Below are 23065 nucleotides of genomic sequence, written 5' to 3'. Positions count from 1 at the left end.
CACCGCTGTCATAAGCAGCGATGTACCTATAAACAGGTTTCCAGGTCGATTCACTTCCAAACAAGCATGAAGCATCTGTAGCATGCTGATCAAAAACATCACCTCAGCGGCAGATGTAAAGGCGTTGGCACGCCGTTCTCTGCTAACGACACCTCTCTCGCCGTACGGTGTAATTCACTGTACCGACCGCGCCCTGCTCTCGGTCCGGCACCGCCCGCACCAAATGGCGGTCCCGACACGGGGACCGGCTCACAGTGGCCATTTAATTCTCCTCGGTCCGTTGGCCGGTCCGTCTCCGCCTGAGATTTAGACACAGCACTCTCCACTGGTCTGTCTTTTCCTGGGAAGGCGAGTCCGTTTATCTTCTTTAGGTGTATGACTGATATGGGCTATGGCTGTACCTTCCTCCCTCTCTCCCTTCTCTTTTACCATACTTTTTTCTCTCCCAGCTCTCTCTTCCTCTCCCCTCTCTCTCTCTCTCTCTCTCTCTCTCTCTCTCTCTCTCTCTTTCTTTCTTTCTCTCTTTTTTTCTATCTTCTTCCTCCCTCACACACCATCCTTCTCTCTATCTATCTCACTCTTCTTCTGAAGCCCATTCATCTCGATTTCCATGTCCCTTTCTCCTTCTCCTTCCTTCCATCCACTCCCTTCATCTCGCTCTTCTAACCCTCCTTCCCTCTCTCCCTCGCGCTCTCTCCTCTCTACCGGCCATCAGTCGTACGGAGGCGGTGTACTCGTAATGGCACGGTGCCGGCCGCTCTGTCCGCTGGGTGGTCCGTGCCGCCTCCTCTGCCGAGTCTAATTGGAGCCATCAGAGGGACATTTAGGAGGTCACGCCGCCGACCCGCCCTGACCCGGTCAGTGATACGACCGGTGGCCATCTGATGGAGCCAAGCACTTCCACAGGCTTCTCATGGCGTCGGGATATGTGTACGCAGATGTTTCACAGCACTGCAGAGCTAACTAGTCGAAATCGTTGCGTGGTGCGATGGAAGCTGCGATGCATGCAGAGCCACGCAGCAAAACCCTGATGCCCTGAGCAGGTGGGCATATGAAAGCAGAAAGTATGGACGATGAGTCATTAATACGTGTCGCAAAAGCCATGGCCGTCGCCAAGCACGGGTCGCTGTGACATGAATACAATGAAGGCGATCGTGCACCAGATAAATAGTCATCGTGATGTGGGGAGACATACGAATCTTGGGACTGTCGGGCGTTCAAGTGCTAACCCTCGACCAGCCGGAGAAAGAGAAAGAGAGAGAGAGAGAGAGAGAGAGAGAGAGAGAGAGAGAGAGAGAGAGAGAGAGAGAGAGAGAGAGAGAGAGAGAGAGAAAGAAAGAAAGAAAGAAAGAGAGAGAGAGAGGAGAGGAGGAGGAGGAGGAGGAGGAGGAGGAGAAGGAGGAGGAGGAGGAGGAGGAGGAGGAGGAGGAGGAGGAGGAGGAGGAGGAGGAGGAGGAGGAAGCGAAAGCAGATCTGCTTATCGATCATCGACCCCCATGACCTCACCGTAATAATAATTGGCCGCTGTCGGTGACGACGCCAATGACATCACCCTTGATTGGAGTTTACAGGCGCCGTGGCGTCTCAGCCACTGACGCGCCTGCCGACTGACAGCTCGTGACCTCACCGAACCCTACGGCACAACCTCTGGGCGGCCAGGTCACACTGCCATCACTCATACCGGTATCACTCTGCTCATGACCCTGATGGTGGCTCTGCAGACACACCTCTGTTTCTCCTGCCACCATGACCTGACCTGACCTGACCTGACCCCGTCTGACCCTCTGTACCCGCCGACAGGCCGGGAGACGTGCAACCCCAACCCGTGCTTCGAGGGCGTGCAGTGTGTCGAGGAGCGGGACGGCGTCAGATGCGGCCAGTGTCCTCGGGGCTACATAGGCGACGGCCGCACCTGTCGCCGAGGGACCACCTGCGACGACCAGCCCTGCTTCAGAGGTATGTACGTCATCATGACTCAGGTACGGGGCCGTGCGGTGCGCTGGGCAGAAGATACCCAGAGGTACGTCATCATTACCGAGGGACGGGGCTGTATCGGCGCGACGGGGGGATACTCAGAGGTACGAGTACGTCATACTGAGGAGAGCGAACCTGCAGAGTATGCCGGGGAACTTGAAAAGCTGATCATTCCTTCATTATTTCCCAGGTCAAGTCGCCACGGCTCAAATGTGAATACAAGTGCTGTGTAATGTGTGTATTCGCGATCTCGACCGTCTGTTTACCATGCCGGTTACCGTGCGCCAGCGGTCCTTCTTTACCCGGTGATTCATCTCGCTCCACACTAAGAATCAACAGCTGCCGGTTGTGTGTTGACTCGCCACTTTGATTGTGTACGCTCACATTGGCAGTACAATGAATTGCTGCACTGCTGGCTAGCTTTTTTCTATGCTCCAGAGAAAGCAGAGTGCATTCAAAACGGACAATTGTGCACCGGCTGACAACCATTTGTTATGCAATATGTATGCGTAATGTGAACAACACCTGCGCTCTCGGACAGATAAGCATATCCTACACTTTTTAAACTCATTCATGGGAGTGAGCTACCAATCAACGAAATGACCCGATATTCGTAAAACAAACTATTCATGTTATCCTACCTACTCATTAATTTATTTATCGACTTATCTTTTCGTGTGAGTTTTTGCCACGTTTCGTTAATATTGCCCGAGCAGTCCAGCGGCCGTTAGTGACCGGTTTCTCACCACGCCTCCTCGGCCAGCGCAGCGGGTTTCCCCTGCCATCACAGCGGGACCACCTTCCCACATCGTACCACCCAACGGTACTAATTACCCAATCACGCGGCTGGCGGCACGCGTGCAGCCGTCGACACCCCCATAAAGCTTCCCTGTCGCACCAGCCGCCCATAACGCGCGCGTGTTGCTCTGCACGGACTCGGCGGCGCCGGGGTGCCGGCTGGGGGTGTTCGTTCCTTCCCTGACAGCGGGGCCGGACGGGCGCCGACGGCCGCCGGAGCCGCGATAATGGACCCGTGCCGCCGCCACCACCTCCGCACACGGTGCGTGAGCCATTAGCCGCCCATAACTCCCTCCGTGCCGCACTGCACATAGCGTGTGCCGTGCCAGGCAGCCGGATTGCACAGTGCACGGCGAGCTGTGTGGTTAGCGCGACTGCGAACACCAAATTTGGTAGTCTGACACACTGTGACACGGTGCCGTGCGTCTCAAAGGCGCCGAAAGAATGCGGGGATGGGTATGTCGATTTGTAAGCTAGGCACATACGCACAACTTGCTCGTAGTCGATTGCATAGGCGGTGGAACGGGGAGGGCACCGTGCCCCCCTTTGATTTTGGCATTTTAATATTAGCCCTATAGGCGTTGCATGGAAAGAATGGGATCAAAAGTCGGCAGTGCCCCCTTTAATTGAAGGTGTTCCGCCGCTACTGGTCGATTGCCTACCTCTTTGAGTTCCAATTGCGAGCGCTGCCCATGTAGGTAATACAGTGATGGGAACCTCGTGTGTGTAAGATGTATGCATAGCATCTTATCATGTGCGTTACTCATTGTGTATCCTTTCGTACCGGTACTTACGACAATGGAATCGATACCAAATTCCACAGCGGCCTACATTTTTTTTTTCAGCGGCATTGTTTTTTAAAAGAGTCGCCGTGTTAGTGTTTATTGAAGCCAGTCAGTCCCACAGCCGCTCTCACCACCCGTCTCTCCCCGTCCGACAGGTGTGCAGTGCCAGAACACGGCCAGCCCGCCCTACTACCGCTGCGGCAGCTGCCCCGAGGGCTACGAGGGTAATGGAGTCGAGTGCCGCGACATTGACGAGTGTGCCCAGGCGCGGCCGTGCGACCGGCGCGTCCAGTGCCAAAACTACGACGGCGGATTCCGGTGCGGACCGTGCCCGGCTGGCTTCACGGGCAGTCCCGGACTGCAGGTGGGTGACGGGTGACGGGTGACGGGTCACGGGTCACAGGTCACAGGTCACGGCTCCAGACTACAGGTGGGTACGGGTCACGAGTCACGGGTCACGAGTCACGGGTCACAGCCCCGGACTGCAGGTGGGTCACGGGTGACGCGTCACGGACTGCAGGTGGGTCACGGGTCACGGGTCACGGACTGCAGGTGGGTCACGGCCCGCACTGTAGGTGGGTTACGATTATTTCAAAATTCCCAGTTATTTTTATCCGTTTTATACATGTAAATCTTTTACGCCTAACGTTGAGAAACATTATGTTATAGGGACACATTTTTTATTAACTCCGTCAAACGGAACACATAACAAACGTGTGATTACATTACTAGCCAAGCTGCCTTTTGGCTCCCAGCAGCGTATCCACCCTCCTCTCCACACCTCGAACCTATCACACCGACCCCTCCCACCCGAGTCTCACCCCTGGACCTCACCTGACATAACCGGCAGGGTTCTGGACTGGAGTACGCGCGCTACAGCAAGCAGACCTGCTACGACATCAACGAGTGTGAGGAGAACCGGTGCGTGGCCAACTCGGAGTGTATCAACACCGAGGGCTCCTTCTACTGCGGCGAGTGCATCGAGGGTTTCGTGGGTAACCAGACGGTGGGCTGTCGTGACCGGCCCGGGCTGTGTCCGGACGGCACGCAGTGTGACGGTAACGCCAACTGCGAACGGCCGTACGGCTCCAGCAGCTACATCTGTCGGGTGAGCGGAGAGGGAGAGAAGGAGGGAGAGGGAGAGGGAGAGGGGGAGGGGGAGGGGGGGAGAGGGAGAGGGGGAGAGGGAGAGGGAGAGGGAGAGGGGGAGAGGGAGAGGGGAGGGAAGGGAAGGGAAGGGAAGGGGAGAGGGAGAGAGAGGAGGGGGAGAGAGAGACGGGAGAAGGGGAGATTGAGAGAGATAGAGAGAGAGAGAGAGAGAGAGAGGTGGGAGAGAGAGGAGGGAGAAGGGGAGATTGAGAGAGAGAGAGAGAGAGAGAGAGAGAGAGAGAGAGAGAGAGAGAGAGAGGTAGAGGGGGAGAGGGAGAGAGAGGGAGAGGGGAGAGAGAAATAAGAGAGTGGGAGAGGTGGAAAGGGATAGATGGAGAGAGTGGGGAGGGAGGGGGAGAGCGGGGGAGGAAGGAGAAGGGAGAGAGGAGGGAATTTCAGTGAAACTAAAATACAGAGAACATAATATAGAAAATGGAGCGGGAAAGAAAGGTGAGCTATAAAACGAGTAAGCTGTATGTCAAGGGAACTGAATTAAACGCCCAAAATGTTCGGCAAGAGTTCGATTAAACATCCGCATGAACGGATTGACGGTAGATCAAAAGTCATCCGCCAAAATATTTTCATGTTGTTTGCATCGCTGCGTTTCATGATGATATTTTCGTTTCAGCCACGGAACTTGTACCGTGACGACCATTCGATCTGTTTTTTTTTTTTTTCAGTGTAAGATCGGCTGGGCAGGCAACGGCAAGCTGTGCGCTCCCGACACCGACCTGGATCGGTTCCCCGACTACGACCTGTCCTGCACTGATAAGTATTGCATCAAGGTGAGGGTCGCTATGCCGTCACGAAAACGGTGGTGACGTCAGAAGGTGGATGAATATTAGCCTTTGAGTGGACCGAACCCAGGCTCAGTTACTATGACTGAGGCACCCAATGGTAATAACGTTGTTCATTTGATGTAACCTAAGCTGATCGCAATTCAACGAACTGTAGATTAAATAATGAGAAATGTGATGCGCCGCCTACTGGCGATGGTGCGATTAGTTTGATCCACAACTTGAACTGGATAGTGGATATATCGTAGCTACTAGGTAATGATGAGCGGTCGAGTTAACTTAAAAAATAATGCATTCCATTAAGACATGCTCAGGGATGAACAGTGCAATTTCTTGCGTCATTGCATCATGCTGCCATAAATGCCGTGTATACGACATGGACAGAAAGCTAAATAAACGTAAAAGTAGCCCAATTCAAGCAATACTTAGGTACAGATAAATCTATCACCTTTCTTTATCGCCAACTGGACGTATTTCAGGATAACTGCGTGCTGACGCCCAACTCTGGCCAAGAGGACGCCGATGGGGACAAGATCGGAGACGCCTGTGATCCGGACGCAGATGGTGATAACGTCTACAACGAGCCGGTGAGTGAACGGGGACGGCATGTTCAGCAACTCAGAGATCGAACATGGCGCTGCAAACTGCTGTTCGCGAATTGGAAAGGGGAAGCTTGATGGCAATTGTAAATATCAGCGCTGCATACTGCATAGTACATCCATCCGATAGGTTCTTGTGCAATTGACGCAAAATGCAGTACGATGTATGCGCCATGGGAATGAATAAAGGAATTATTAGCTTTACCTGGATTCTTTGGAGCGTTAAGTGTATGACAACATTAAGTGTCCATTGTATTACCGCATAATTCAGCACACAATACGAATAACTTGGGATTGGTGGATAGCTGACTGTTTTTACGTGTTTCTAGCCCAACCCCAACAATCCAAATGGATGGGTAAGCTGATATTCAGAAGTCGTACTGTCTATACGTCGTCTAACACATCTACTCATGGCCCTAGTGTAGACCGCTAGCCTAAGCGCAACGCGTGTTGCTGTGAAACCGAAACAATCCAATCATCTAAATTTTACTTTATACTCACTTCCCCAAATGACATCCAAAGATCATTTTAAATTTCCGCTCGGCCGCGCTGGGCTTTCATTTACCTTTCTCAGCCGGTTCGTGGGCTATTTCTGAGACAGTTATGACACATCGAGCCCACCTCATATGCGCCAGTGTCCCTTATATACAGCACTTTTCTCAGCTGGCTGGCTTCGTGCATGCTTGGCTCGGTTTATTGAACTCGTTGGCGGATTCGTGAAGTTCGGCAGCGAGACAGTTTATAGTTCCGGGGCTCAGCCAGACCGTTCCGGGCACAGAGATACGGCATGTGGCACAGTTTTGCGCCGCGGTATAGATTTAGACTGCGAATTGTTGTCTGTCGTCCTGACTGCCTTCGTAACGTCCATTAATTACAATGAGATGCACTGCGATACAGCTGTTCTTGTACCCGTCGTATTAATTACCGTACCTGCTTTGGGTCCATCGGAAGTATGTTCGACTGCATGTTTCCTCCCTCTGTGAACGTCCGTTCAGGCGATGCCGACGGCTAGCTGCTCTATGCCTAATATTATGTGGTTTTGTTAGCTCGGTATGGCGCCTTTTTCTTGTTGTGTGTTTGTCCTTGCAGTTCCAAGGTGATTGTATTGTTTAGTATTGTCCTTTTTTCTTATATCTGGCATGGTTTCCTTAATTTCGCTTTGTTGTATCATATGAAACATTGATTTGGCTAGATGTAAAACGATTATGCATTGTCCTGTTTTCTAAAAAAAGCTATATGATAAAATTTGCGTTTTCGGGAACTCCTATCCCGATTTAGTCATTCACATACACGGAAGTCGTTATTATCCCTGCAATCCACAAAGTCGGCCAATGTTAGGGTTTCGTTCGTCGATCAGTTTAGAGCATCCCTTTCCCGTTCCCACGAATATTGTCACATGTTAATAGCCGTTTTCACGACGGCCATCTGGTACACATTTGGTGCACATCTGACTACAGATTAGGTGTAGATTTGGTCAAATCAGGTTCAGTGTGTCTCTTAGCAGCTATCAGCCAGGGTTGCACTAATTGCTTATATCCCTGCTTTGTCATATTATCAGAGAGCATCATCGATTAAAACACTGAAATAAATTCATAAAATGAAGATATTTGCTGTAAAAGAAATTAGGTGCAGATTTGGTCAAATCAGGTGCATTCGCCGGATAGCCCGTCGTGAAAACGGCTATTGTGCAGTTTGTCTTCAACAAAACTGTTTCATTTGACGGTATAAATCATAATATAACCCTGTCACAAAAGATCAGTAACTTCTACGCCTTGTTCTTGGCAGCATTCCTTCACCTCAGACCAGCTTCTCTTAGAGTTGTCCCGATGTTTTCAGGACAACTGTCCGCTGGTCAGTAACGCCGACCAGGCGGACACGGACCGCGGCGGCCCGGACCGGCAGGGTGATGTGTGCGACAACTGCCCCACCATCCCCAACTTCGACCAGGAGGACACCGACAACGACGGCAAGGGCGACGTCTGCGACGAGGACATCGACGACGACGGTACGTGGCCGATACGGCGACTGGTTAGACCGGGTAGGGTTCGCATTTGGAGCGAGTGAGAGGTAAGATGGAAACGTGAGTAGTGGAGGGAGTTGGATGTCGTGGCACGGTGCGAAAGGAGGTTTTTAGGGTACCTTCACCGATGTATGAGAGAGCTAGCAAGTGATTCATAGCAAGCTTATCTTTCACTTACGGCAAAACAATCTGAAAAAGAACTATTTTGTTTGGGGACCAGGCTGCCAAACGCCTGATCGTGCTGCACCAGGCCGCCAGGCTGCTCATGGTGCAGATTTTGGACGGTTTAAATGTGTAATCACCTCACGCTCCAAACTGGCTCACAGAAATGATACGCCACCGCCTGTTGCCGTGAGTGGCGATAGCGCATCTCCTCAACTGACCTCACCCACTAACGCCCTCTCCCGGCAGGTATTCTGAACGAGAACGACAACTGTCCGAAGAATCCGAACCCGGACCAGCGCGACCGGGACAGTGACGGTCTGGGCGACGATTGCGACAACTGTCCGACCGTTTCCAACCCGGACCAGAGGGACGAGGACCGCGACCTGGTCGGAGACGCCTGCGATACCGACGACGACGTCGACAGGTGGGGGGAGGGGAAGGGAGGGGGAGGATGTGGTAGTAGTAATGGGATGGGGAGGTGGGCGAGGAGCGGGGTAGTCAAGGGGTGGAACTTGGGAAGGGCTGGTGGAGGGGCGAAGTGTTACGGTCAAGATTAACCCTCGCCGGCCGAGGGGGGTGTCGCCCCCCATAGGGTTTTTTTCGAGATAGCTCCGAACACGCTGGCGATAGAGAGCTGAAACTTGGCATACCTGACCTTTGATTTAAGTGGGATCTTTTGACACCAACTGCATTTTCGAGTCAGGTCAGGTCACTGACCTATGACGTCATAAGTGAACCTCTGCACGGTCTCCAGATGTCGCAAATTCGCAACGCCCTCACTGCCAGAGGAGCTGTCACAGGGAAATGAAACTTGCATGATCTAGCATCCATTACGAGTCTCACAACGTGTATATCTCAGATTTTTCCTAAAGGTCATATGAGGTCAGGTCATTTTCGTGACCTCACCATTAGGTGACCTATACCTATACCTATACCTACCTATACCTATAGGGGAGAACGGGGTTAATTGTAACATTTTTTGCATTTTATCATCTGGTGCAAACACGTTTGCTGTTATAAAACTCTTTCTTTTATTTTCAGAAACTATGAGGTTTTGTCTTTAAAATGCTGTTAAAACATTTCCGAAATAACTTATTTTTTGGGTCAAAATTGTTGTCCGAAAAAGTCAATTCATCTGTTACAATTTACCCCAGATACGGGGTCAAAAGTAACACCACCCGGGGACAATTGTAACATGCTAATTTACAGGCTACAGCAACACAATTTTTCCCAAAACTTTGATTTAACAAAAGTATTGAACACTTGTTCATCTTCCCAGACTTGGTAGAGACGGTTCTTCTCAGGAAAAAAGGCTTAAAACCTCGCACTTATACAGGGGTTGGATGGACCTCCTCTCCCTCGGTTTTTCGCAAATAAATCGCGTAAAAAGCTGCCGATTGCGACAAAACTTACAGCTCTCTTAATTCTAGCAATGTTTCATCTCCCTTGAAAATTTGACGACTTTGACATAATGGCGACTGACCTATAACCTGTTACATTTGACCCCTGCAAAAATGTTACAATTGTCCCCGTCGCGCCTTGACATATTTTAGACGAAACTGGCGCATAAAGATGTTGCATGTACAGCATTTAATGCTTTCAATTTATGGACAACAAGCCTGCCAACGCTTACAAAAAGTCTGAAGTCGATATCTTTTCAATGGCGGGAATGAGCTAATCAAATATAACGGTATGAAAATTTATAAAATGCACTCAAAAACACATTACTGTGCACAGCCATCGACATACCCGGCACTTTCGCTTCAAACTCCGTTGGGAAAGGCAGTATAGAATTACGCATTTTCGGTCTTAACATTAGCGCATTCTATTGGTAAGTTTATGAATTATTAACACTGTTACAATTGCCCCGTGTTACATTTGACCCCGCTCTCCCCTACCTATACCTAAGTCGATGGGGGAAAATAAAAACTACTTTTCTGGCGCCGGGAACGATCTCCAACTCTCTCAAGCACACAGGATCGTGATTTGATGCACTCCTTGCAAGGTTAGATGCGTCACTTTTGCAATGTTGACCTTGCGTGACGTCATTTATGACGTCATCGAGGTCATATTAGTTTTTCGTCAATAACTCCCGATCAAATTGAGCTAGCGAGTCGGGAAATCCACCAATGGACTCAGGAACACCTGCCGAATCGAATGATATGCGACATGACCTCTTTCGACCAACTTCGTGACCTGGGGGCGCTGACCTGACCGTGACCTGAGGTCAACACCCTAAGTTGACCTGACCCAAACAAAAAGTATATCATTCGACGCGCCTGAGCGAGGCGAACACGATGGATGCTGCCAAAATCGCGGCTCTGCGGCCGTTTTTTGCCAAACTATTCACCAAAAACTGAACCGTACCTTTGTGCACTTGACCTGACCGCAGAGGTCACCGGTTGACCTAGGACCTTAAAATCGGGTACCAATCTCTGCGTATTGTAACGGCGCACACGCTCGTTTTTTCCGCGGCGCGCTAGCTCCACCAGGGGCGAAACGGCGAGGGGGCCCCTCGGCCGGCGCGTATGTAGAAAACCAATAGGTCCGGCGAGGGTTAACTTTATCTTGGAATGACGAGTGATAGTAGGATAAAAAGAGCACATTGATGTTTCGAGGTGTTTGGTTATTCAAACAACATGACTGATAATGAGGCAGTAATGCCAGCAGCCGACACAGCTGTGTAAAAACCGACTTCTTAATGGCACCAGTCACTCTAGTTCTTGCTGCCGTGTCGATATCCCTGCGGACATATCGATACAAACGCTGTGAGACAACTACCTACCCGCCTAAAAACTTCCCCTTCAATCACGGACAACTTTCCTACCGAAATGCACTCTCCCACCGCCATTGACACCAACATTGCTAACTTTCCTCCGGCAGGGACGGCATCCAAAACAACCGTGACAACTGCCCGGAGATTCCGAACGCCGACCAAGTGGACACAGACCGCGACGGGCGCGGAGATGTCTGTGACGACGACGACGACAACGACGGCATCATCGACAGCCGAGACAACTGTCCACTGCGGCCCAACCCGGACCAGGCCGACCGCGACCGGGACGGCCGAGGGGATATCTGCGACAAGGACACCGACGGAGATAACGTCATCGATAAATACGACAACTGTCCCAACAACTCGCAGATCTACGCCACCGACTTCAGGTGAGCGAGCAAGGGAGGGGATCGGATTGAGGCGTATGAGGAAGAACTTTTGCGATTATCGTGATTGTTGCCATGCTGTAGCAGGCAGGATTTTTGTCATCTCCACCGTGATGCACTGTGTTCGCATTAGCAGAACTTCTGGTATGGTGCGTCGAGGTGTCGTTTTCACTCTGAGCTTCGCATTTAGTGTTATTCTTCATAATATACTCGTAATAACTCAACACTCTTGTCACGTTACAGGTCGTACCAGACGGTGGTGCTGGATCCTTTCGGCGAGTCCCAGAAGGACCCCAACTGGGTGATCTACAACCAGGGAGCCGAGATCGTGCAGACCATGAACAGCGACCCGGGACTGGCTGTCGGTGAGCTCTGCACCAATTAAACACTATCAGCGGTCAATGAATAAATAATAAAGACGTCCAGCTTATTCCAAAAAGAAAAAAAAATAATAAAATGGTGAACTGCAAGTGTGTACTTCTACCGCAGTTTCACAGCATTTGATGATGTTATTTTCTTCATTGCGTGCGAGCAAAAGGCACCGCGCCCAAACGAGATAATCGTAGCTCCAGGAAATCGCTTGTGTTGACAATCTTTTTCTTGGACAATGGTCTATTACCGGAAATGTCCTGTTACTTTCCAAATCATACATACAATTATGTACCAAGCAGCTCAGTGTGTTTCTGTGATCTTTAAAGACTGCATTGTTCACGCCTTATTAATTTTGTCAGGGTTCAACACGTTTGCTGGAGTCGACTTCGAGGGCACATTCTTCATTGACACAACCGTTGACGACGATTACGTAGGATTCGTGTTCAGGTAACATGTTATTTAATTTTTATAAGTGACTTTTATTATAAAAATGTCTTGCATCTCATATACATAATCTCAACCATTCGGGATATTCAGGGTACTCCAACCATCGATATGAGAATGATGTCAACATTGATACTCACCCCGAGTAGATCTAACCGAACCATCGCCCTCCACTCCTCCAACAGTTACCAGGACAACAAGAAGTTCTACACGGTGATGTGGAAGAAGAGCACACAGACGTACTGGCTCCCGACTCCGTTCCGCGCCGTGGCCGAGCCGGGCATACAGCTGAAGGTGGTCAACTCCAGCACGGGGCCCGGCCAGATGATGCGCAACGCCCTCTGGCACACGGGAGACACGTTTGACCAGGTGATGACCGCTCATAGAGGGTAGGGGCGCCAGAGCACGCGCTGAGGCTACGTTGGCGTTCCGCTGTCGGGCCACCGCTGAGGCCACGTCTGCGCCAAATACGCCTGCAGAGAGTCTCTGAGAGGCTCGCCGTAGGAAAGGATGCTTAAGGCATCAGTATTTCGTCACCAACTTGCGTATGCTCGTACAATCATGCCTCCGTAGTCCTTGTTCCTAAAAAATGTGCCCTGAAAAAGCATTCTTTACTTTTAGAATGCAGTCACAATCTTCAGGCAAGAATTCAATAATATCCCACGTCACCAGGCCTCGTATAGTCCCACTGTTATTTATTTATTTGTATCCCTACTTCCTCCTTTTCAGAAAACGAGCTTCTGTGACATTTTGCCAATTATATGCTCCCTCCGTTCTGGCGCAGGTTCGGCTGCTCTGGAAGGACCCCCGGAACGTGGGCTGGAAGGAGAAGACGGCCTACCGCTGGCTGCTGCTGCACCGGCCACAGATCGGGCTCATCCGGCTCAGGATTTACGAGGTATGTGACCCAACTGGCGGCGGAGACTTCTGTAAACGACCGAGTCGTTTGGGTCTGTGAGTAAGCTGGTGACGCGATGCGAAAACGGAGGCGTAGGGACTGTGGTTTTAGTTATGACGATAACCGTGTTAACGTCGGTATTCAATACGATTGCTTATTTGGCTTGTTGTTAATCCAAACCCACCGATTTAGAGGTAAAACTTTGATCATATGAACGATTGCGAGAAGACTATCGGAGTGTTCAGTGCTCGATCAATATGTATTTCTATCGAATTGGAACTTAAATAAATCAATTAACGTTACGCAAGTTTCATAACCCATTGACGTTGAACTAAATCGCCCGCTTCCATGTTTTACATATATTGTTCTTTATGAACCACCGTGGCCGATCTGAAGTCACCATATGTATGATCTGTCCACAGGGCGAGTATCTGGTGGCCGACTCCGGTAACATCTACGACAGCACGCTCAAGGGAGGCCGGATCGGCGTGTTCTGCTTCTCACAGGAGATGATCATCTGGTCCGACCTGGTCTACCGGTGTAACGGTAGGTGGAACTACACACGAGACTGCAGTGCGGCGTGACAATGGAAACTTGCTCTCAAGCGAACGAATAACGTCATAAAAAACGGTTTCCAAGAAAAATGTAGATAAATAGATGCGATTTAGAGTATATCAATGTTTTGTTTTTTCAACTAAGACTGTTATAAGAACACTCGTAAGTGCTAGCCTAAAGCACAATTTATGCCTGAAATCCCTGACGTGAGCCCCGTCTGCTCCAGACCTCCAATTTTACGCATGATTTTTACCTATGGTAGTGGTACCTTGACTAAACGACTGTCCCCGTGTCTCCCGGCAGATGACGTGCCTGAGGAGGTGTACGAGCGTCTGCCACCGAACCTGCAGTCGCAGGTCAACATTGACAGAACCAAGGCTGCGCGACCCGGCGGAGGTCTTCGCGGCCAGCCGACCGTCAACAACTGAGCTGGCTAGCTGACGGCTGGGGAACAGTCTGGGGCGACACCTATGTAGCTGTGCCAAGAGTCTTCAAACTCACTTTTGAGAGCGGCGCTACTGTCGCAACAGCGTCCGAAGGTTAGGTCCGCAACAAGTCGGTGATTTTACCATGGCAGTTCACTGCATTGCTTTGCTTTTGCAAGTCGCGGTTGTGTATCTGGTGCTGGACCAATGAACGTGTGAGATTAGGGTGAGATTGGCATGGTGTGTAGTGCGCTCTGGATAGAGATAAGCGAGCCTGCTTCGACCTTATACACCGCTCTAGCCCATTCCGAGACACCGTTTGTGCCATATTGTCAGCTTCAGTTTTACAGCGCCAGAAATAATGTGCATATTGTTAGTTGAGCGGTTGCTAACGGAAGAATCTAAGAAGCTAATCGAGGTCGCCTTGGTTTTTAGAGTAGTGAAGATGAATGAGTGAGCGCAAGTTGTAGTTATTTTTAATATTTTTTTAATTTAGGTATGTAACGAGATTCCAAACTCGTGTCTTGCACTATTTCCTGCGTGTATCAGTACAGCATATATGTAAACGCTCTTAAACTACCGAAGGGTACACATTACACACACAAGCTTCTTGTCCCGTCTCTACAATGAACAGTACGTGCATGTATCGCCTTTACATGAACGGTTAAAATTAAGTTAATGTTTAGGATCTTGGAGCTCCTGCTTTATGTTACTTGCGGAATTTGTTGTGGGTTTCTACTATGGTCATCCAGGAGATGTGAGAGCACCTGATGCCTTTTTTTGTAATTTGCCTCAATGCAATCGTAACGCTGCATTCAAACCTGTTGGGCGTGAGGGTATGTCTAGGCCGAAATGGTCTAAACCCCATCACCAATTCGGTCAATTGGTCAGAGTAGATGGGAATGCAAGTGTTTTGATGTAACATGACTAATATTTTTTGCATTTCATTGGAAATATATTCATAAAATACTGCCTAGTTTTAAATTACCTCATGGATTCTGTTGATCATTTTCTCTCTCGAATAGAATGGATTCGAGTTATATTGTCCGGGAAAGTCGCTGGATTGGAAAGGTAAGAGTTAACCCTCGCCCATGTAGGGGGGGGGGTTGGTGCAACCCCCCCCCCTGAGGTTTTTTGGAAATAGTGCAAAAACGGCGGCGCGCAGCGCCGCCAAATTTTGGGTACCTTATGGGGCAAACCTTGCGCATCTTTTGATAAAAAAAAATTTGACCGGGTCATGTCAGGTCACGGAGTTATGACGTCACAAAGGGAACAGCCTCCGGCCGGATTTTCACAAACTGAGTGCCAACGCCCGAGGTTTCCTGCCGGTGGTACGGACATCGGTTGATGGATCGTGATGAAACTTCCCATGCATGTTGGGGCAAGTATTGGCTATCATATGGTATAAGAAACTTGACCGGGTCAGGTCAGGTCACGGAGCTATGACGTCACAAGAGGAACAGCGTCCGGTACTATTTTTGAAAAGCGCCCGAACCACTATTTTGCTAATTCTTGTCACCTCAATGGGAATATGCAGCAATATTAGCTTCTATAGGGAGCAAATGGACCTCCCAAATCCAAAAATACAATCAGATTTCAAAAATTTAAATTTTGATTTTTCGAATTTCTGCCGCCGACTGTGACCTTGCCGACTTCCGGCGCTCCCAACGCGCCATTTTTAGAGCTAGGGAAACGAAATACATACCAAACGATAGAGAATTGATCAAGGAACACGATAGTGAAGGTTTCAAGTCGATATCTCCCACCGTTTTGCCGCAATCGCCGCGGAAAGTTGAAAAAAGTCTATTTTTCCGAAAATTTGACCTTTGACCGGTCAAAAGTAGGTCAAATGTTGACCTAGGACCAAAAAATATACCACCAATCGCGAGATCTCGGCGAGAGCAATCCGTTGGTCTTTTCCGCTAAGCTCTACGACGCTCCGTTTTCAAACGCCAAGGGGGGGGTCGCACCAACCCCCCCCCCCCCCCTGCATGGGCGAAGGTGGCAGATCGGCGTTTACGGGCGAGGGTTAAGATATGGAAATGACTGTCACTCATACCATTGTCTTGTCATCCTGTTGTACATTTTCAAAAAGCATGTCTTTTGTCCTCGACTTGATATGCAACGTAACGACATTTTGAATAATTAACCCTCGCACGACCAGGCCATTTCTCATAACACGAACGACCAGGGGGGGGGGGGTTGTTACGACCCCCCCCCCTGGCGTTTCGAAACGGAAGGTCGTAGAGCTTAGCGGAAAAAACCAACGGATTGCTCTCGCCGAGATCTCGCGATTGGTGGTATATTTTTTGGTCCTAGGTCAACATTTGACCTACTTTTGACCGGTCAAAGGTCAAATTTTCGGAAAAATATACTTTTTTCAACTTTCGGCGGCGATTGCGGCAAAACGGTGGGAGATATCGACTTGAAACCTTCACTATCGTGTTCCTTGATCAATTCTCTATCGTTTGGTATGTATTTCGTTTCCCTAGCTCTAAAAATGGCGCGTTGGGAGCGCCGGGAGTCGGCAAGGTCACAGTCGGCGGCAGAAATTCGAAAAATCAAAATTTAAATTTTTGAAATCTGATTGTATTTTTGGATTTGGGAGGTCCATTTGCTCCCTATAGAAGCTAATATTGCTGCATATTCCCATTGAGGTGACAAGAATTAGCAAAATAGTGGTTCGGGCGCTTTTCAAAAATAGTACCGGACGCTGTTCCTCTTGTGACGTCATAGCTCCGTGACCTGACCTGACCCGGTCAAATTTCTTATACCATATGATAGCCAATACTTGCCCCAACATGCATGGGAAGTTTCATCACGATCCATCAACCGATGTCCGTACCACCGGCAGGAAACCTCGGGCGTTGGCACTCAGTTTGTGAAAATCCGGCCGGAGGCTGTACCTCTTATGACGTCATAACTCCGTGACCTGACATGACCCGATCAATTTTTTTTCGGCAAAAGATGCGCAAAGGTTGCCCCAGAGGGCATTGAAAATTTCAGCCCGCTACGACAAGCCGTTTAGCGTGTACTTCGAAAAAACCTCAGGGGGGGGGGGGGGTTGATACAACCCCCCCCCCCTAGGCGTTCTAGGGTTAAAGTCCTCACTCATATCTGTCTCTCGAGTTCATTCTCAGAACATCAAGATTGGGAGGGAGAGGGGGAGAAGTGCCCCAACTTAATTAGGTGCCTTTTCCGTACCTAAGATGTAACTGCCATAAATGTTGCACATTCATTTTGAAAGGGCACCGATGTCGCTCAATCGAAGTTTTCGTGTGCTTTCGCCAAGCATCACAGCTTAGATCAGAGCTTATAGGTCGAGCAAAACTATAGGGATATACGATTCCACTCCCCTAACCCAACTCTTTCTCGAAGGAAGGAAAGCACATGCCACAGGGCATAACATCCCGTAAGACATATGAGACTGACATACAGAGCCACGATATAATACTACCGAGCCGTGTTTAGGGTGTTCAGTTGGTGGCATATCTCAGGGTATATTGAATTAGGGCATAACTTACCTTTGGATGTCTCGATGAGTCCATTTTTATCTTGGAGAAACGTGCAGTCACAAAGGAAGTTCGCTCTGCTATGTAGCGTCCCTGTCACCATTCTTTCACGGAGATTGTTCTCGAAAGTAGAGTTAGTGCAACAAACAAATCACACGTTCATTCACCGTCTCATTCCCGGGTCCTACAAAGTCACTGCCCCGAACGACCGCACCGCATTCACTGCACGTGGCACGCAGTAGCTCGCCCTTCCTCCCCTCCCCATGCCCCACTCGCTTAGCAACAGGGAAGGACAAGCGGTCTCCGCCGCCCGCCGAGACGGTCACGTGACCTCGGTATCGCCTCGGGGCACAACGGCGCTGCCAGGGGGCATTTCTAGCATGTGCTAGCATCGAGGTACAGAGCGCTTGCAGCTATTGGTGAAGGTTGAACAGCTGTCCAGGGATGAGCAACGCATGCAAACGCCTCAACTGCACTGGTGACAAGACTGCAGGGGATTAGTGATGTTGGATCGGTTTACCGCTTACGCTGCCCTGCCTGCATATATTTCATCTTCGAAAATTATCTTAGCCGTCAACGTGATCAACTAAAACAAGGATCATATTTATTTTTATTTAGCATGTGGACGGCTTTCGGGGTTCTTGACAAAGCTATCCCTGACCAGAGTCAGAAGCAGAAGGTGATAGATACCTATAAATCTTGTGCCAAGTGCATTGCAGCCTCAACCATTCTCCGTCGATTTGATTATGAAGGCGTCTGATATTGGCTATTGCCTTTGGAATTCTGAGAAATTCGGAGGCTAGACGTCCAATTACATAAATAAGGGGCATAATAAATTTTCTTGTTTCCACCTCGAGATATCAATTTAAAAGGAAAACAATTGCGAAAAAATTACGGTCATGATACAAAACATATAGGTATGCGAAAAGGCAACTGCTGGCGCGACAATGCCCTGTGGGTAGAGTAAGTCCGATTACTGTATGCCTGGCCTATTCAAATACATTAGCCAGAGGGGTGTGGTAATCAGGGGTAGCCAGTAACAGTTGGTAGCATTAGGCCAAATGGGCGCTCAAAAACTACTACTCCATAGGGTTTCCATGTTAAATCGACCTTTTTCAAGCGAGTCCCACACGTAAGCCAAAGGATAAAGTGCCAATATTATTGTGGGGAAAGGTAGCCTCAAGCTTCCTCTACAACCTTTTTATCTAGCGTTTTTCGATGCGGAGGCCATAACAGGTCCAAAAAGCATTGGGCGCAGGGGGGTGACACCGTAATGCTGTGCCATAGGCCGATGTTGTAGCCAGCTGATGAGCAGGAATGACGTCATCGGCCCATGATAGCCCTGACCAATGTGATCCAACCCATTGCGACTTAAGGTGACCTCTGTGACTTGGCCTGACCCATCGTGACCCTGGGTGACCTCTGACCTGACCTGACCCAGGGTGACCTGAGGTGACCTAAAGTGACCTTTGTGACCTGAAATGACCCAGCGTGACCTAATTTGACCTTTTTATCTGGAATTCACCCATTTGGACCCCTTCGTTCAGCTTTTCGCGTTAAGTACAAGACTTCTGAACTGGTTATTATCGCGTAAATGCCTTATTCGTGATAGCGCCGTGTAGCAAGCGGTTCACCTAGTGTGAACGCGGTCACGGCTTTCAGCAAGCTGGCACGCGGAGCCCGGAGGTCTTAGCTCCGCGTTGCCGGAGCTGAGCGCCAGCTGGACGACACGCGGCAGGAATGTATACGGTCACTGGCTGGTCTTCATGTCAGCGAATGCCGAATGGCATGGCCAGCTCAAGCACAGGCCGCTGACTCCAGGCGGCCAGCTGCGCCTGCAAGCTGTCTGCCATTAAGCCGGTGGCGGCGGCGTGGCCAGCGGGCCGAGCAGCTGCACCGCGCGACACCGCAGCCGGCAGCGGCCCCATCTCCGACTAGCACCGGCCTCGCCGAGCGCCGCCCCGGCGTCAGCTACTACTGGTTCAGGTCGGGCACCATGGCCGCAGTGGCTCGGCGCAGTCGGCCCAGAGCGCGGCCAGCTCGGCCAGCACCGGCAGCGACAAGTCCAGAGCGTCCGTGGCACGGCTGACCAGCGGCAGGTGGATGCAAGTCCCCGCCGAAATTTGGCTGCATCGAAATTCGCCACGACATTAAGTTCCTAGGGCCATAGCGTTTCCATGCTAAATGCTCTGACTTTGTGAAGCGATATTTCCAACGCTTTTACTTTTTTGTATATGGGCTGCACCTTACCCCATCAGCCCCGCGTTGAGGCAGAACCCACCGGCCAGGCTCCATCTGCCTCTCCCGCACTAACAGAATCACTTTATCAGCCTATCAGAATCGCCGATCAGTTCCGGCCGGTACAGCCTGTTGGTCTCTGAGCCGATGGCACCGGAGCCGCAGCGGTTAGTCAAAGCTTAGCAGGTGCTCCAGAGCCCCGTCAAACGACTGAGGAGGCACCTAGCAGCAGCACAGTGCCGTCGACCGTTCCCGAGCCGATAACCAAAACTACAATGAGTTCCACACAGTCACTGTGTCCGCCGTCGATGAACAGTTGCCCCCTCCCCCTCCCCAACTCCAAGCTGGATCCGCGCTTGAACTCAGTAGTTGACAGTATTTTGTTGACAGTATTTTTGGTTCTAACTTCTATGCTGTCTAGCCACGAATGTGCATTGTGCATAGCTTGGCATTTATATCAACCTATGACATGCTAATGATCGTGTACAAAACAGCTCAGGTTTTGTGCTTTGGTCACCTAGTTTCTGTCTACCCGTTTGCTACGGGCGGGCCCACGGCTTAGGTACAGCAGTCGGTACCGTCGGCACCGACTGCAAAATAGAGAAAGTTGGCTGCAATTTTTGCTGTTGAAAGGTTGCAAGGATTTTGAGTCAAACGGTTAAGAGGCCGCTGAACGTTTATTGCATTCCAGTTGGATAAAATCGATCACGAAACAATTGACGCAAACCCCATTCAGTTTCGCTGCCGTGGGTGGGCGGAGTCGGCGGAGTATGGGCCGATGACGTCATCCTCCCGCCGGCCGTGATTCGCCCCGATTGGCCGATGTCCATACCTGGTTAGAGGGCCTTGATTGGGCGCTGCCCGAGGTACCAAAAGCCCCTCCATGAGACCACAAGTTCCTGCGCATGCGCACATTGCCTCAACCCTGTACTAGCGTAGATTAGCGATACTGCTCACGGACTCCATCAGCCAATCAGCGTCCCCAATTACGTTAATAGATGTCGCTAGCATCACGTAAATCCTGCTTGCGAACACATTTTAAGAATGAAACAGCTGCGCCATTTCCGCCTTCCATTGATTCCTTCCATCTTAGTATCAACTATACGCTTTTCGACTAACTTTAGACTAAGTTTTAAACTATGGTTAGTATGCTTTTTCTGGTACATATATTTTAAAAATAACTACTTTATGAATCTGGCTTTACTCGTCAGAATGGAATACTCTATTTTTTTCCATATTCAAAAAATATATCACCTACCATGTAACTCATCCAGGTAAAATGGGCGCTTTCCGCGTCGTTGGCGTACCCGTTGTTCTATATACCCTGGTGGTAATAACTGGTGTAAGCAAATTGACCACGGTCAAAAATGCATTACCAGAATGCACTTAAGCGAACATTTTGGGATGGTCTCGTTCCTAAGTCGGCTAAGAGCTTCGGTCCAGAAAATAAATTTATCGTTGGCATACAGTAAAATACATACCAAACTCGGCCGGTGATAAATTTTCAAGACCTCAGTCCTTACTGATTTTTGAACTCGGCCTTCGGCCTCGTTCAAAAATCCAGTAAGGACCTCGGTCTTGAAAATTTATTTACACCGGCCTCGTTCAGTATTATATAAAACACTACCCTTATATCGAAGTATCTATTTTGCACTCCTTTCTTTCAGTTTATTCGCTATTTTAGATTCTTTGCAATGTAGGTATATTTGCTCTAGTCCATGCACTTGTTTTTTCAATTTAATTAATTAATATAATTGCCAGTGTAAGAAATATCGAAATGAACAGGCATGAAATGGCCGGACATTGGTACTTGGCAGCATCGGCATATCTAAATTTAACATACAAAACGCAGTGAAAGAAGCATTTATTTTGATAATCATATGTATTTCAGTTAAATATTTCCTATGAGCGATGAGTTTTATATGATAATTTTACGACCATTCTGCAAATCAGTAATATGACATGTCGCAACGGAGCGGTACCTACGGGCCTGCCACGTAGCCTTACATACACAGCCCATGAGAGTTGACGGAGCTTGCTTACCTTACAACAATCTTATATTGCTGCAATGTGTCTATGGGCTGGTAAAATTGTGTGAAATAAGGCCACCGCTGAGTGCCAAACACTAGAAAAAAATTGTGTTTGTAAGGGTCCATCAGACGAACATGACCTATAAAATAGGTTTATATAATAGGCATATAATCATGCCTAGGTTTGCTTTCAACGGTGCAAGTATTCAATTAAAGATTTTGCAATGAAACAAAGTACCTATGTAAAAAAAAACGTTGAAATGGCGCTCCCTGCGGCTCCCATAAACTGTAGCTCAGACTAATTAGTAGGGGTCTAAAGAAATATTTATTTTGCTTTGATAGCGTATTGAATGAATATCAACAACGATGACGTACTTAATATCTTACATCTTCAGCTCGTGGGGTGAGAGAGATTGTGACCTGTGAGATTGCTTGCAGTGACCTCATACATAGAACGATGAATATACAGCTCTGTTCGAGTTCTACAGTCGCATTGCATCACTTTATAAAGACAAAACAGTCTGTCCATGAATCTAGAAGGCTACACTCCCGCTGAAGCTGCGTTGCTGAATTTCTACCATGCAGGACACCGATTAGCCTCCTACGCGGAGGTGCCCGCGGAGTCTCCGACCAGCCAGTCCCCGGTGAGGCTCTTCTCGTAGAGCAGTTTGTTGAGGCCGTAGTACTGCGGTGCCCGCTCGCAGACCACGTTGAACCAGTGGTCGCACACTCCGTACTGCTGGTTGAAGAGTGAGCCGGGTGTGCAGAGGAAGGCGGCCGGACGATCCTCGCCGTTTGCAGATCGGCCCAGGCCGCGCGGTGGACAGAAGTGGAACAGCTGGAAACAGAGATTGACAGGGTCAATGAAGGGCCAAATGGTTTAAGTGTCTCTCTTAGCTACAGATTGAGGGAAGTCTGATAAGATAAACTGAGTTCCAATCACTGAGAACCACCAGTTTGTGTTTCCGGAATTTCAGATTTTGGTTGAGAAGCCATGCCGGCATTCGCCTTACAAGTTCAACGGTATATTTCAATTGTTCATCCCCGGCGACTGTTTCAAACCAACGATCGATCAGCGTTGGTGTCTGTCCAGTGTCCGTCCACCTCTACCCCCGGCTGCAGCCCCGGTGGATTTCGGCTCT

The 23065-nt window shown here is 49.5% G+C and overlaps 2 protein-coding genes across 5 annotated transcripts in view; one reads left to right on the top strand and one right to left on the bottom strand.

Moving 5' to 3' along the window:
* The window catches only part of LOC122380710 (cartilage oligomeric matrix protein-like), a 78130-nt gene extending 63016 nt beyond the window's left edge, over positions 1–15114 (top strand). For 2 of the 4 annotated variants that reach the window (XM_043364112.1, XM_043364114.1), the window contains 15 exons: positions 1801–1956; positions 3713–3921; positions 4408–4665; positions 5387–5491; positions 5983–6090; positions 6432–6458; positions 7939–8107; positions 8534–8711; positions 11171–11452; positions 11693–11814; positions 12181–12268; positions 12451–12634; positions 13050–13163; positions 13586–13709; positions 14022–15114. In XM_043364112.1, the coding sequence (XP_043220047.1) occupies positions 1801–1956; positions 3713–3921; positions 4408–4665; positions 5387–5491; positions 5983–6090; positions 6432–6458; positions 7939–8107; positions 8534–8711; positions 11171–11452; positions 11693–11814; positions 12181–12268; positions 12451–12634; positions 13050–13163; positions 13586–13709; positions 14022–14146 (2249 nt within the window). In that variant the 3' untranslated portion in view covers positions 14147–15114. The remainder of the gene's footprint in view (positions 1–1800; positions 1957–3712; positions 3922–4407; positions 4666–5386; positions 5492–5982; positions 6091–6431; positions 6459–7938; positions 8108–8533; positions 8712–11170; positions 11453–11692; positions 11815–12180; positions 12269–12450; positions 12635–13049; positions 13164–13585; positions 13710–14021) is intronic. The other 2 variants (XM_043364113.1, XM_043364115.1) reach the window with 1 other exon arrangement.
* Positions 15115–22229: 7115 nt separating this feature from the next.
* The window catches only part of LOC122380717, a 73192-nt gene continuing 72356 nt past the window's right edge, over positions 22230–23065 (bottom strand). The window contains exon 4 of the mRNA XM_043364121.1: positions 22230–22761. Within this exon, the coding sequence (XP_043220056.1) occupies positions 22525–22761 (237 nt within the window). The 3' untranslated portion in view covers positions 22230–22524. The remainder of the gene's footprint in view (positions 22762–23065) is intronic.

The sequence above is a fragment of the Amphibalanus amphitrite genome, unplaced genomic scaffold (genome assembly GCF_019059575.1).
Source record: "Amphibalanus amphitrite isolate SeventyFive unplaced genomic scaffold, NRLGWU_Aamphi_draft 000105F_arrow, whole genome shotgun sequence".
Taxonomy (NCBI): Eukaryota; Metazoa; Arthropoda; class Thecostraca; order Balanomorpha; family Balanidae; genus Amphibalanus; species Amphibalanus amphitrite.
This window is presented reverse-complemented; position numbering and strand designations above follow the sequence as displayed.